The sequence below is a fragment of the Zeus faber genome, assembly GCF_960531495.2.
Source record: "Zeus faber genome assembly, chromosome: 1".
Classification (NCBI taxonomy): domain Eukaryota; kingdom Metazoa; phylum Chordata; class Actinopteri; order Zeiformes; family Zeidae; genus Zeus; species Zeus faber.
In genome coordinates this window covers 35810280-35825890 of record NC_137193.1, presented here as the reverse complement: position 1 = coordinate 35825890, position 15611 = coordinate 35810280, and the positions used below count along the sequence as shown (strand labels likewise).

Below are 15611 nucleotides of genomic sequence, written 5' to 3'. Positions count from 1 at the left end.
AGGCCAGGGTTCAGAGGGAACGACCCCAGCTCGAGCTCCTCCTCCAATCAAGAGCCGCCTCCAGCTGGCCGCCATTTTGTCTCTCTATAAGAAGCTGTTGTGCCGCTCGGCTTGTCGAACCTGTTGCGCCGCAGTTCCGCGTTGTGCGATGGACGGGTGAGTTCTGCTTTGCGGCTCCCAGGAAGCACCGGAGCTGGCTGTCTTTGTGCGGAGGGTGGGGAAATTCGGACGAAAATCGGCGACTTTCTGCTAGTGAGCAGCCCCGGGTGGACGCTGCTGCAGGGGGCAGAGATGTTGACGCGACGGACACCGAGCTAGTTAGGGGGTCGTTCCTGCTAGCCTCATGCTACTTCGGTGCGCCGCTAGTGTACCGCTGGCCCACCGCTTGTCCGCGGCTAGCTTGACGCTAGTGTGCCGCCAGCTTGCCGCTGCTAGCCCTTCCTTGTCGCGCTCTGCTGGCCAGCAGGCTCTGCAGGATGTGCGTGTTGTTTACAGCCTTTCAATGCATATTAAGACACCGTGGGTGGTAGGAGCTATTACCGATATATATATACACACACCCCCGATGTGTTTATATCCTGAACACATATGATAGCATTTTCCTACCCGTACGGCATGTCGGGCTCTTTACAGGCAGTGTGAAGTTTAGACCGAGCGATTTGTTGGTGGAAAAAGCGGACTGTCGGTAATTTATAAGTAGATCCGTTTAGTATACCAGGATATTTTAATGTATCAAACAGTGGCTGTGTTTCCCCAGTGCACAACCAGAAACCACACCCTGCTTAAGGAATTCCTCCACGAATGTAATCCACTGGTTCACTGTTAACCCAGTCCGATCCACTGGTTCGGTGTTAACCATTGCATGTCAATTCACATCTGAAGGGGTTGCAATGTATTCTTCGGGTTTTCGTGTGGTTTATTGTAATGGAGGTCCAGGACGATCCAGTGTCCCGGTGGAAGAATCCCAACCTGAGCATGGTGGAACTGTCACTATTACAGAATTTTCATCTTTTTTTTTTTTTTTTTTTTCTGTACCTTATTAATCCCAGTCGGTCTTCGGATTTCTCTGACTTCTATCTATTTTATTTAAATTGGGATTTAAGACCACGTTATAATTGCAATGCCTATAATGTTAATTGCTTGTATTTCCATCAGTTGATTGGCAAATTAACTGTATTAAATACGCAGTTCAATGTAAATGACAGAACTTAAGTTTGACTCTAAACCCCCACGAATGCAGAGCACTGCTTTGAGTTTATTTTTTTATGAAAGTGTGGATGTGTTTGCTTGATTTGAAGAATTTGTATCAGTGAACCAGGTCTGTGCAAGTTTCAATTGTGACTGTTTGCACAGTTCATAGCTGAGCATCTTAATGACAGTGTGACCCTCTATCCAAATCGACTCGTGCAGAGAGCTCGCCAACCCTATAAATGTCTGTGTATTGTTATATGATGATGAAGGCACACAATGAACCTGAAAGACAATTAAATATTTAATGGCAATTATTTCAAGACAAAATGTCCTGACTGTGACAGCTGTGAGAGGATGTTACATTAAAATACTTTGGAACTGGACCCTTGTGTGAACTGAAGTGTCCTGGACTTTGTGGTGGCCAGAGCAAACAAGGCTTGGTCGTCCACCATTTTGGACTTTGGAAGAGTCGGCTCGCCGCCCCCCCCCCCCCCCTTGGACAGATGTCACTAGGCGACTAGCGCCTCTGTGCTGTTACATCTAAGAAAAACTGAAACTGTCAGCTCTGAGTTGGATTTAAACGACATGATTGTAGTTTGGTTTGTTTAGGAATTGTTCGTAATGTCAAACATGGCCTTGTGTCTCTGGACCCCAGTTTTCTGTTGTAGCTCCTTACTGGTCCATCGTTCTTCTAGCTTCGCCATTCAAGCATCTCCAGCATCTAGTTTGGGGGTTTAGGAGGAAGGATTTCTGTATGGGATCAGTGGAGTGACTTCATGCCAGAGTTCAGGAACTAACTACTAATCCCTCTCATTCAGCTCCATCGCTTTATTTGGGTTTTCATGTTCTGTTGACGCGCTTTTTCTTTGCTTTTCAGCTGTTCATTTCTGTTTATTTTAATCCTGGTTTATTTTACTTTTCACTTTTTTTCCCCTGCTGCTTCTAACATGGCTGTCTTCTCTTCCCAGCAGTGTCCACCCCGATATTACAGTTGGTTCGAAGGTAGGCACCTCCATCTCCTCCCTCTGCTTTCATCCTCTCCCTCTGCAGGATGACAAATCACATGGAAGTAATGAGTTGATTAGCCAGTGGCTTCATTCGTCCGTAGGAGGGCATTCCTTCCTCTGATCTGTCGCTCTGTGAGGCCGCTGACAAACTAGTTGGTTTTGAACTGAGGACTGGCGTCGAGGGCTTGTGTTGATGCAGAACTGCTGTTTTCCTCTAACAAACCAATCAACCCCCCCCTTTTTTTTTTTCATTTTTTTCATTATGTTTCCCTTTAATTTCGCTTCCTCTTCTAAACCAATTTAAGATTCCCTGGCGCATTGTGCAGTGTATTCGATGCGACTAATCTGATGTAACGGATCAGTTTATTTCTGCTGTGATCAGAGGAATGTGTGCTGCCGCCGTAGAGAAATGGAAGGTGTTATTAAAGATGGTTTTCGGAGCGAATCCCTGGTGTCCTGGGGCAGGAACCAGTTGCTGTTGTGTTTCTGGAATGTTCTTCTCTGAGCTGCAGTTTGACTAAGAAGGACAAGTATAGAATGTGCTGAAAGACTAAATCTGTGCTTGGATGCAGGTAAATGCCATGTTTCCATGCAGTTTGCATACATGTTGCATGTAATGAAGTATAGGCTGTGGTTAACTGTAGTTTAGTTGATCTGCTCCCAGCACAGTGCCCTCAACACTTTAACTGCTCATCTGCTTGGCTCGTGGCTGTTGCTGTGGAAACGGTGATTATGGGGTGGCTTTGGTCCTTTTTGGAATGCTGCAAAGACATTCCAGGCCCGCAAAGTCTGGCACTGCTGTCTTTGTGTGTCTTTTCCCGTCAGCAGGCTCAGCTAGTTAATAGTTTAGTAGGACTGGACTAGATTACTTTCCAAACTCTGATGCTGGAGCCTCACTCTGTTCAGATTATTCTAGTGGAGGTCAAACACCAGCAGGGACATTAATTTATCATGTGCCCTGCCCCCTTTTTAAATGGCCCCTAGACTCAAGTGCATGCGGGGTCTGGTTCTGAACATTATGGAGGGTTTGTGTCCAAAGGGACAGGGTTGTCCTTGTGGCTTACTATATTATTTAAACAAAGTAATGGTAGGGTCACACTGCCGGCAACCAAGCAGCTCTCATTTGTCGCCGTACAATCATACCGCCGATGGCGGGGCTTCTGTCCCTTCGGCATTGGTGGGCGTGTCAGCTCAAAATCGACTGGCTGTTGTGGGTACGCCAAACATTTCAAACTTCTCCATTTCTGTATTTAATATACATTAGAGATGGTGCCATGTCTACTTATTTTTTATTAAAATGGTGTCGTTAATTGTCAAAATAACCTCTTGGAAAAATCACATTCTTGCCATCTGACCCTTAAAATAAAGAATTGTCCCTGTTGGTGAAACACAAAATGACATCTTCTTTATTTCATAGATAGTTTAAGTGACGTTTTTCCATTTCAAAAAAGATGTGTATGAGCAATGCAATGGTCCGAACATCTGTATTCCAAGTATCAGCGAGAGTATCTTCCCTCCTACTGGCTATCACATGGCACTGCTCATTTGCATAAAGTTAAAACCTGCTCGACTTTCCTGGTCACTGTGAGCTCGTTGTCACTCTGCCCCCTGCAGCTGGATGAAGTCAAGCTCTGTTTGAAATGCATTGCAGCCCCCCCCTGTTGCTGGTGGTGTGACCGTACCATAAGGCCAATGCAGGTTGTTTAACTGTAATACCAGAGCAAATCTGTCTCTATCAGAACGTCTGTAATGTGGATTCTGTTTCTGTACCGCCTGGATCTTCAGGAGAAGCTACAGATGCTTTCCACGTGAAGGCCGACAGACGGAGGTCCTACCTTGGGAAGGATGGTGTTTGTTCTGGGGTGCGTCCTCTAATTACTGTAACTCTCGGGCATGTTATTTAAAACCAACACGCTCAATGAGCTCCGCATCTCAGCAGCTAGGATTCTACAGATGCCGTTTAACAGTGTCTCGTGTTGACGCCAGATTAAGAGGTGATACTTCTGGAATGTGTTTTAATGCAACATTCCTCGTGGTGTTCTTTGAGGTATCTGTATTTAGGATAGGTATCTCTCATAAATGTGACTCTCTTTAAGCTGAACTTTAATTGCGCTGGGCCATACAGTTAAAATTTCATGTGATCTTTGTTTTCCAAGCAGTTTTACATTCTTAAATTTATTTTGTTAGAACTTTCTCTACTCCAGTTTTATACAACTCAGATTCTCATGATCAGTACCTTTTTTAGAAAGACAGGCTGTTCCTCCATGACAGCGGCAGCCATTTTACCTCTGGTCGGCCTGAGGGATGCTCTGGGGGAAGGGCTGCTTGCAAATGAAATTAGCTTCCTGGTCTGTTCAGTGCTGACGCTACACCAGGATTCACTGATTTGTGACTGAACCAGTATGTAACTGGTTGGAGCAGTCGGCTTACGGTGCAACATGAACCTGCGCAACAAGATCACGTCAAAACTTTATTTAAAATCTGAATGGGAAACAAGGTCAAGCAAACTATTTCCAGAATAGAAACTAATAGAACAAGAGGCAGCTGGGTATGGTTTTCCACTCAGCTCCTCTGACTAAACCTGACAGCCAACTAGCGTTTCATTATAAATGTAAAATGAATGTAAAGGTTTTCATTTATTTGAGATGAAGCTCGGGGTTTCCAGGCGACCGTATAGACGTGGCGTTACAGGACACCAACAGTGGCGTTTCTCCTCCATAATTAATGGATGGATCAGTAAGTTGAGCTGGCGGTTGTTCCTATTGCAAGAGGAACCTTCTGACTCCATATTATAATATTTAACTAAAGTCTTGTAGTACTGTAATTACAGTTTATTCACATTTCTCATGCTTTAAAACAGCACTCCGATCTAGAGTCAGATTCAGGTGGGCTCTAGGTTCACTTTCCATCTCCTGTGTTGTGAGTCGCTGTGGCTGTTGCATCATCTGTAGCAGTGGATTTCTGACCTGAATAATGTGATAAAGGTCAAATGCAGCTTCACTCCGTATTTGGCGTAGTGGTGCTTAAACAGTCGCTCGGACAATCATCTCTCTGTTGCTTCTGAGGACGTCCAGGTGTCTCACCTGGAGACTGGTGTTGACGTTGCCATGGCTAAGGAATGACATTCACAGCTGCCCCCGGCAACGGCCTCATTCTTCCATTGTCTTCGCTCTGGCCTTTTATCTGCCGGTTACAGGCAGAGTGCAGCGCCCCCTCCTGGTTGCAGCGAGTTCCACACCAACAGGGTAGTTGTCCAGTGGAGTAGTTAGAAAATCATCTATTTGGTCTGAAGATAAAAAATGTCAAACCGTAGTTTAGATCTAAAATTACAGTGTAGTTCAGTGTGAGCCTTAGCTGGATTCTTGAAATTACTCTTCTAGATCATGTCTTGGGTGAGGCTCAGTTCCCAAAGCTACAAACAAACGCTGTTTAAAACCGTTATTTTGCTGCAGTGAAGCTCCAGTGCAGATTGGTGCATATCATGGATCAAAACCTTTGTTCTTCTTGGACACACAGGCCCAGTACAGCCTGTTAGCATGTTAGCTGTGGACAAAGCCTGCTGTGTGTGTCTCTCAATGCTGTTACAGGCTGGTTAGAAACGCCACGGTGCTGTTAAACCGCCTCCCACATCTGGCTCTCATTGAATTCCCTGCAGAAGAATTCAGCTTGAAAGGAGGCGCTGAACCCCGCCCCCAGTCCTACCTGGTTAAAGGGGGGGGGTCTTACTTCGACAGGAGGCCTGGATACTACCTGAGTGGAGGGTGGGGGTTTTTATTTTTTTGTATAAATCACCTTGTAAGTGGCGCAATTGGAACTTGAGCATTTTGAAGGTGAAACTAGCACTCAGAGGCTTGTGCCCCCACCCCCACACAGCCTGCTTCTTTGATGAATAAGTCTATTTGCACCAGCGTAGTCTTCATGTTTCAGTTTGTTGCCAGTATTCAGAGTGTCCAAGGTCTTAGTTGCGCTGATATTTTAAAAGCTGTTATCTTATTGTGTCTGAGGTTTTGTTGAAATGCCTTTCGCTGTAAGAAATTGTCCTTGTCTTGCTGTTTAAACTTCACTGTGATGGAATAACTTATTTATTCCAGAGGTCATGGATGCAGATCTTTATGAAGCTGCTTTATTGTTTTCTTCTTTGTCTCTGCAGAGAGGGTCAGAAGAGCTTTTCTCCTGTGTTTCCAACAGTTCGTTTATCATGAGCACCCCAGGTCAGTGGTTTTTGCCCCCTGCTGCTGGATACACACTGAATGTTGAAATGTCAGATACTTGTAGTAGTAGTTTACATTAATCTGGGCCAAATGATGTGTTTTGCTTTACTGACTATCAGATTCATGCTTGGAATGTTGTGGTCTGGTTTGCTACACAGTGTTCATAACCTGCTTTCAATATTTAGTATGACTATTTATTTAAATTTGTCCTTTCATTTGCAGTAACATGTACATATTTGTAAAAATACTAAAGGTTAGCTGGGAGATGGTACAACGCTGTGTGTTCACTGTGATTTGTCCCACGTAGCAAATGGCAACGACAGCAAGAAGTTCAAAGGCGACCTAAGGTGCACTGGGACTCCCTCCAGGGTCCTCCACGTCAGGAAGCTCCCCAGCGACGTGACCGAGACAGAGGTCATCTCCCTGGGCCTTCCCTTTGGCACTGTCACCAACCTGCTGATGCTCAAAGCCAAAAACCAGGTGGGTTAACTACTTTATCTTTCTGTAATGTACGATTAGGGCTGTGACTATCTGCAGCACTACGGTATTGAGCTCATTACATTTTTTTATTTAATTTTTGCTGGTAAAAGTTGCAGGATATGAAATATATAAACACAATCATTTAGTTCTCATTAATGGTCTTCATCCTATGATCATGGGCTTCTGGAGAAACAAAGCTTTTCAGTTTCTCTGCTCATTTCAACTTTGCACACTTTTGTCAGATTATTTACTTGTAGGGCTGAACTGACTCAGAATTGTCCATAAAATCTGATTTGGCTCTTCAATGCAAATATTGTACTATTCAGCAGTCACAAATAAAAATGTATTTGATTTCCCCTTATTTCAAAATTCTTTGAAATTTTATCCTTGTGCATTTTGTCAGCTTCTGTTTTATCCTCTTATTGTAATGTTACCCCCCCGCAAGTCGGTAAACAGTTATACGTTGCATTTCACCACACTAATAACCATGCCCTGCTGTATGTCTTTGTAACTTGGACTGACAAAGTTTATGTCGGTGTTTGCAGGCCTTCATAGAGATGCACTCTGAGGAAGCTGCTCAGACTCTGCTCAACTGTTACTCCACGGTTCCACCAATGCTGAGGAACCAGCCGGTCTACGTCCAGTTCTCAACCCACAAGGAGCTTAAGACTGACAACTGTCCTAACCAGCTGGTACTGCATGCCAACACGTCTTATCACTCTGTGGAATACTGGAAATAGTGAATAGTTACTGCTAATGATGACTGTTGCCATGGGCAACCACTACATCTTAATGCTAGCTAGTGGTGCCCTCTTGTGATGCTACGTAGAAATTAAAGTGGAAGGCTCCAGCACAGGGGTGGGCAAACTTTTTGGCTCGAGGGCCACGTTTCGTTTTTAAAGCTGACCGGTGGGCCAGACCATTAGTAGATGAGGTGAAAAATGAGCAAGCATAAAGTGTAAAATATATTTGAAATCTTTTTCCTCTTATCCCATTTTTTTAATTCAATTCATTTTAAAATAAAAAATACAAAACTCCCCATTGATGGATTTAATGACAAGTGTTGCTGGTCGCTTTTTTTTTTTTTGCCAGCGTATCAAAACCTGGTGCCACTTTCGTTGTGGAATTTCGTAGGAGAGCGTTCAGGTGTTGATCAGTAAGCTGGGCTCTGTGGCGTGTTTAGTTTATGTTCATCACACTGAAAGTCTGTTCACACATATGTAGAGCCAAATAACGCCAGCATCATCTGTGCCAACTGTCGGATGTCAGTCAATTTTACCACAAAGGCTTTCACGTTTGAATACATGTCGTATACAAACTGATCTTTCCTTTGTAGCTTCAAGTTCAGCTCATTCATGTGTGCCAGTATTTCCACAGCCAACCCAAAATCAGTTGCAACTGTTTCTTGGCAAATCAGACACACAGCCTTTGATCGTAATTCAGAAAAATATTTTGCAATTCAATCTTTGTTGAAAACCTGACACTCGCTGTCAATTTTGCGCTTTTTTTTTTTTGCGCTTTCATTTTGTTGTGGACGACGCATACATGACGATCAGGTGAAGCGAAGAAGAGTGACTTGACATCAGAAGGCCCGGCATTGCACCGTCTGGTGGTATCATTACGAATTACAGAAAAATAACAGTGAAATGAATACTACAAATTTATAGGATTGTTGTTAATGTAAATGCATCCCTGCTCTAGCCCAACATCCCATTCTGCGTTGCATTTCACTGATAATTTAACAAACAGCGTAAATACCGAAAAGCCTGCACTGGCCCTTTAAGACTAAGACATCATCTCTGCTGTGCTCAGTCCGCACTGTAGTGTGAGGAGGCAGGGCACTTCAGTGTCCACTGTCAACTAGCAAAATTTATATTTTTGAAAACACTAGCTCTGTAAAACACCAACTAATACGGACGTTTTGTTTTTCGGCCTTGTGAGTGCAGGCATCAGCCAGTGACAATCTCAAAATGGCAGATATTGTCATGATTAATCGCTCGACCACTACTAGTTACAAAAATAGACTGTCTACTTTAAAGTTAGACTTAGAAGTGATAAAATAATTTCTGAGCAATATTATGTTATCCTTTACGTACCATGTGGTAATCTGGAAAATAATTGGAAGAAGTTATATTTGAACTACCAGCTGGTGAAATGCAAATTTAGACACAATTCAAGATCATGAAATATCTTCATCTTTTCTCTCTCGCAGAGGGCTCAGGCTGCTCTTCAGGCAGTTTCTTCCTCCCAGGTCGTCACACTTCCGATGGCCGTCGAGGCGCCCAATGCTGTTCTGAGGGTGGTGGTGGAGAACGCCTTCTACCCCGTCACGCTGGATGCCCTCCACCAGGTAACGCCACCCAAACTTATTCCCCCAAGTTCAACCAAGATATTGAAGCCTGAACCACTGTTCTGAGTTCTGACATCTGCTCCTCAGATCTTCTCCCGGTTCGGGACAGTTCTGAGGATCATCACTTTCACCAAGAACAACCAGTTCCAGGCTCTTCTTCAGTACACTGACGGCCTCACAGCGCAGCATGCTAAGCTGGTGAGTACTGCCACTGCAGGCCAAATGCAGCAGCAACCTGGCCGAACAGTTCTCAGCACAGTTGGTTACGGTAGTAACTACACACAGTTTGGCATGGAACGGTTCCTATTCCTGGATTTTCCCCCAATGGTAGAACATGCTTATTGATACGTCAAACAAACAGTGGGTAGCTGGTAATAAATGATACTTGCTGCATAGCTTTAACGGATGCTTCATACATAATTGAACAACAGCGATAAAGAATCCGAGAAACTGAGAACTGTTGCATGACATTGACCAACGTTGTCGCTGACACGTAGCGTCACTTGTTGTCGTCACTGTAGTTTTTCTTCAGGACTTCCTGGTGCTGATTCCAGCTCCGTTGCTGGTGGTATGCAAACCTTATCCGAGCACAAGAGGGCTAAACAGCACGACTCGGCTGGGTAGCACACTAGCCTCAGAACGGTCGTGGAAATGAGGCTTTTCATTTTGACTTGGCCGTTTTGTGAACAGTTTCTTCTGCTGTGAAGTCATTTCTAAATGTTTTGATCAGAGTGCTATTCTCCTGGGCTCGACTAATGGATGCCCTGCGCTGTTGTCAGCAAATTGTTATGATGTTATTGGGGGGGGGGGGACTTGTACTGTTTACCTCAGTCTGTTCAGGGAGACAGTCTGCATGTTTAAACTATTACTACAAACAGAATTGCCACGCCTTATGCGTAATTTACTAACATAGTAAAGTCACATTGTGTCTGTGGTCCTCCAGTCTCTGGATGGACAGAACATCTACAACGCCTGCTGCACTCTGCGCATCAGCTTCTCCAAACTCACCAGCCTCAACGTCAAGTACAACAACGACAAAAGCCGCGACTACACGCGACCGGACCTGCCCACCGGGGACAGCCAGCCAGGCCTGGAGCACGCCGCCATGGCAACGGCCTTCCGTAAGACCCAGCAGCCTCCACCCAGAGATACTGAACCAGGAAGATAGAGTAGAAAGCTGTGTGTTAGTCGGTGCTGGAGGGAAATGGACTACGTCACTTGTTATTCCCCCCCCCCCAGCTCCAGGTCTGATCTCAGCAACTCCATACGGTGCGGCAGCCCACACCTTCTCCCCCGCCTTCACCATCCAGCAGGCAGGTCAGTCCCATCGCACCATAGATCTAGAGACCTAGATCTACCAGACGTGCACACAATGCCCTGGTCTTGGCTCTTGGCTTGGTGTTTGTTCTGAGTCACTGAAATAATACGAATATTAAACATCATTCTGTATAAAATACCACAATGTGCAATCCTGTCTAGGTCTGTTGCGATAATTACATGTCACCTTATCGTACGATATATGGACATGACCTCGTAATTGCCTGTTGTGTTTACATGCGTGTTTGTTTACACAAGGGGGCCGGGGGCGTTCACAATGCCGGGGAGTGACGCCGCTACTCAAAGTATCAATATGACAAAACCTAAACGGTCCACTGAAAACTCAAAGATAAGAGCGGATCACGATTTCAGTGACCACAATCATAGTCCCTGCCTGAGTGTTATCTATGCTTAAATCCATGCAGTGACTTGCTGCCACTTTACAGATGCTGCTTTCTGCTGCTCATAGCGTCAATCATCTGTTTTCTTTTTTGTTTTATCCATAACTACTCTACTTATTGAACCAATGGAAATATATTTGGAAGTGGCTTTGAACAAAAGTGCCAGCTAAATTACATTTAGCAGACGCTTTTATCCAAACGACTTACAATTTGTTCAAACACCGGACGCAGCCATCAGGAGCAATTAGGGGTTAAGTGTCTTGCTTAAGGACACTAGATGCTAGCAGGAGGAGCCTGGGATCGAACCAGCAACCTTTAGATTACTAGACGATCAGCTCTACCGCCTGAGCTACCATCCCCTATAAATGATGTGATGAAGGCAAAATGTTGTACATTTCAAACTTAATAAAAACACGTTATGGAAAGAATTGTCACAATATACAAATGCACATAATGCAATAAAGATAAATACTACAGATCTTACGGTTAAAAAGAAAATCTGAGACAAACGTATTTCTTACATTGTGCAAACCATTTTACAAACGACTGAGCCGAATGAACCATAAACAACTAATTTCTGGGCTCGCTGTGTTGGCATTTCACCTTGGGTGGGGCTGGGGCAACTCACAGAACCAGGGGAAGATAACGTGTAACTTGAGCCTGAGAGTCCATTTTATTTGTTGGTTGTGTTTATTTAGAGATTATTACGATGTCTGAATATTCCTAATAATTAAACATTCATTGCTATTTGAAAGGGTGTACTTGTGTTATTATACTATCATATCAGTGGCTAAAATAGTCTTAAAATGACTCGTCCAACAAAAATCGACAGGCCTGACATTGTCCTACAGGAGCCAGTGCCAGATGGTGGCACTACTGACGAATCACGACAGGCACGTTGAAGTGGTAACAGTTGGCTCACACTGCTCTGTCACCCCCTGCAGGTCTGACGGTCCCCGCACTGCCGGGCACTTTGTCCCTCACACTGCCTGCGGCAGGACGCCTCCCCTTCTCCACCCTGACGCCCGCCAACAGCGTGCTGCTGGTTAGCAACCTGAACCCAGAGGTCAGTGTTTGTCTGTCGCCCTGTCTGTCTCTCTCATACCTGACTAGCATCACTAATCGTTTCACTTTCCCGTTTTTTAGTGGTGAAAGTGACCGATCAGAACCTGCAGCGCTTTAAAGCTCTCACTCGACTACTCCTCAGTACACGCTAGCATACGTCTTAGTGCATACTACTTAATACGCACTAGCATACTACTTGTTGCTACGATCAATATAACACTCCTTATTTGTCACTGTACATTTTGAGTTCTCTGCGCCCACCCCCTCCTTAATATATAACCCTTATCGCTTCTACTGTGTTGTTTTTTTCCCCCCCTGTTGCCATGGAAACGTCCTGGGCTGTGGATGTATGGTCGTCCCTTGCTGTGCTGCCCCCTCCCCCAGAGAGTCACTCCTCAGTGTCTGTTCATTCTTTTCGGTGAGCCGTTCATTAAGAGGGGATAATCAATCTGAGCAGACAGATGATCGATATGAACAGAGTGATGGTTGGTAACCATCAGTGTGTTCATATCGTTCCATCACTGTGTCGTTGTTCAGGCGTCTACGGTGATGTGATGAGAGTCAAGATTCTGTTCAACAAGAAGGAGAACGCTCTGGTGCAGATGGCCGACAGCACGCAGGCTCAGCTGGGTAAGGACCCTAGCACCACCTGAGCTGACAGTCAAACGGTGTGTTTTGGTTGGATGGAGTCTCTAAGCCCAGTAACGCCATGCTACACCTCCCTTCTCCTATCAGCCATGAGCCACCTGAACGGCCAGCGGCTGCATGGGAAGCCGCTACGGATCAGCATGTCCAAGCACTGCAGCGTGCAGCTGCCCCGTGAGGGCCACGAGGACCAGGGTCTGACCCGTGACTACAGCAGCTCCCCCCTGCACCGCTTTAAGAAGCCCGGCTCCAAGAACTACTCCAACATCTTCCCCCCGTCCGCCACCCTGCACCTCTCAAACATCCCGTGAGCCCCCACCCACCGTGCATCTGACCATATTATGTTTCTGTGAGATCCATTTTATTTTAGATTGTCTTATTACATTTGATTTTAAGTTTTCTGTCTTGTGTTGATGGACTGTCTGTCCTCCAGGCCGTCTGTTGTTGAGGAGGACCTGAAGATGCTCTTCTCCAGCTCAGGAGCGACAGTCAAGGCCTTCAAGTTCTTCCAGTGAGTTCCTCCTGGGGCTTCGCCCTTTAAAGCCTGCCCCAATCACCCTAACCCCACCCGCTTTTGTCAGACTGCACAGTTTCTTCTATAGGCCTGCCCTGCTTCTATAGAAACTCCCAGAAGCTAAATGCAGCTTTAACAATTGTTTCTATGACTGTAAATATATGGTTCTATAGCGATATATTGGGTTAGGGTTAGCCTAGCCTTAACCCTAACCCAAATTTTCAGTTTACCATTTCATCCTCGCTTTGTTCCTACCTACCTTTCATTATTCTATCCTTCTTTTCCTCAGTCCACGCTTCCTTTCCACAGCTGATGTGTATTTAAAAAAAAAAAAAAATTCCACAGATTAATTTGATCTAAAACAAATTAATTCCCTATCCATTGTGGTGCCCTAAGGAAGGACCACAAGATGGCGCTGATCCAGATGGATTCCGTGGACGAGGCCATCGATTCACTCATCGAGTTCCACAACCACGACCTGGGGGAGAACCACCACCTGAGGGTCTCCTTCTCCAAGTCCAACATCTGAGCTGCAGTCTGGCCGGACTGGCCTTGCCCCTGGCAGGCCCCGCCCACCGGCTGTCCTCGCCCCTGACTGGCTCCGCCTCCTGGATCTAAACTGCTCTCCACCATCTTCTCAGAGGAGCATAGGTTCTGGTCCGGCTCGGCCCAGACGCTCGCTGTGCCTTGGTTCTGGACCTGCATCATGTTTTAACTGGGAGGTTTCAGTGTTTTCTGAGGCTTCAGAAGTTTCAGGTGTTGTATCTTCTGGGTGTTTCGTGTTCTTTGGGTGATTGTAGTGTGAAGCCGATCGGGTGTTTTTAGGAACTTTGTTTTCATCTGCATTCCTTTTTAAACTTTATTTCCATGTATGCAATCATTATTTAAATCCAAACTGTAGCAAAACTTTTTAATCATTCCTGAACTTTTGTTTTCGAAGCTCCGCCTTTTCACAATCAGAGGAACGTGATTGGCGCTTCTCCTGCGGTGCCTCTGATTGGTCTATTTATCAGTTTGCTCCGTTTCAGCTAAAACCAAAAAGGCCTTGGGAGGCGTGGTCCGCCTCAGGTCTGGACTTGAACCATGAGTGCCTTCAACGCACAGCAGAGCCAGCACCAAGTTCTGACCAAATGTACTGCCAGTACACTATTGATTGTACTGTATTGCCAGTACAATACTTACTGTCTGTACTGCCTGTACACTATCTACTGTACTGCCAGTACACTACTTACTACCAGTACACAACTTAGTGATTGTACTGTATTCTGGTCCAAATTCTGCTCCAAACTGACGTTCACATGAAGCCCAGAACTCTTAAGTACCAGGATGTTCTCTCTGCCCCCTAAACATAGAGGGTGACCCCCCCCCCCCCCCCCCCCCCCCCCATTCTAAACATGGAGGGTGCATTGGCTGGTGACTGGACGGAGCCGGATTTCCCACTATGCATTTCAACAGTGACATGGTGACGAACTTCTTGTGGAAATTCTGGGAAACAGCACCACCTGCTGGATGGACAGAAGGACTGGACAGGAAGTGGAGGGAAGCCCTGCCCACTTCAGCATTCAGTTTGTCACATGCTGTATGGGGAGGGGGGGTGAACTGTATATAATAACTGTTTTTATACCATATTAGTTAAGTAGGAGAAATATTCGTTTTATATGAAAAACGTTTATTTTGAACATGGGACCAGCGCTGAGCCTTAGACTTTGTGTCACAAAAAGGAATTAAAGAACTTCCTGAAACTTGAGTTGTCACCTGTTTCTGACTTCATGTTTCAGTTGTACTTCAATTAGAGTTGGGTCATCGCCATGACAACCAGGGATGAACGGCAGATTCTCACCACCAGTGAGCGGGAGAAAGTACAAAGAGAAAGTTCTTCCTTATCCAACAGAATCTATAATACTTAAGGTATAAATGATGAGGCAGATCTGACTGTTTATAATAAAAGTAAACAGGAGTCCTAGCGATTAGCCAGTGACCGTTATCGATCAGCAGTTTGATTTTATAATGACTTCAAACTGTAGCGGAGCAAAGCGTTTTCACAACATCTACTTTAGTACCGTAACTAATGACTTGTGCTTTACTTTCCACTGTTAGTATTTTTTTTTTTTTTTTTTTTTTTTTTTTTTTTCCCTACTGACTCATGTGGGCGGCTGCTTGATCATACATTACTTTTGAACCTTTTTTAAAAAGCTAGAAATGTCCCTACTAAATGAGAAGCTGGAGCAGCTCCGGGTGGGACGCTAGGCGGCAGCAAAGGACATGATGTGCTCTCAGTTTGCTCAGAGGTGGAACGTTCATTTAAGGAATATTTGTCTCGGTAACTTGTGAGGACAATAAGCACGAGAACACAACGTAAACCCGCGTTCATTTGCTGGTGGGACTCCCAGTTTGAAGGTTGCCATGGGAACGCGGGGCATCGTTTGCTAT

The 15611-nt window shown here is 45.1% G+C and overlaps 1 protein-coding gene across 4 annotated transcripts; it reads left to right on the top strand.

The window, feature by feature from the left end:
- Positions 1 to 121: 121 nt before the first annotated feature.
- Positions 122 to 14912, top strand: ptbp1b (polypyrimidine tract binding protein 1b; the record flags this gene model as incomplete). 4 transcript variants are annotated; one of them, XM_080009990.1, is made up of 14 exons in its annotated part: positions 122 to 156; positions 6349 to 6409; positions 6717 to 6889; positions 7435 to 7581; positions 9102 to 9239; positions 9327 to 9437; positions 10183 to 10360; positions 10479 to 10556; positions 11902 to 12023; positions 12407 to 12440; positions 12560 to 12652; positions 12758 to 12974; positions 13101 to 13178; positions 13578 to 14912. In XM_080009990.1, exons 2-14 carry the CDS (start codon positions 6397 to 6399, stop codon positions 13708 to 13710), a joined length of 1515 nt encoding a protein of 504 aa, XP_079866116.1. In that variant the 5' UTR covers positions 122 to 156; positions 6349 to 6396. The 4 variants fall into 4 exon arrangements, with proteins under 4 accessions (XP_079866116.1, XP_079866119.1, XP_079866117.1 ...); XM_080009991.1 differs by lacking the exon at positions 122 to 156 and adding an exon at positions 2168 to 2193; XM_080009992.1 differs by lacking the exon at positions 122 to 156 and adding an exon at positions 4033 to 4060.
- Positions 14913 to 15611: the final 699 nt, after the last annotated feature.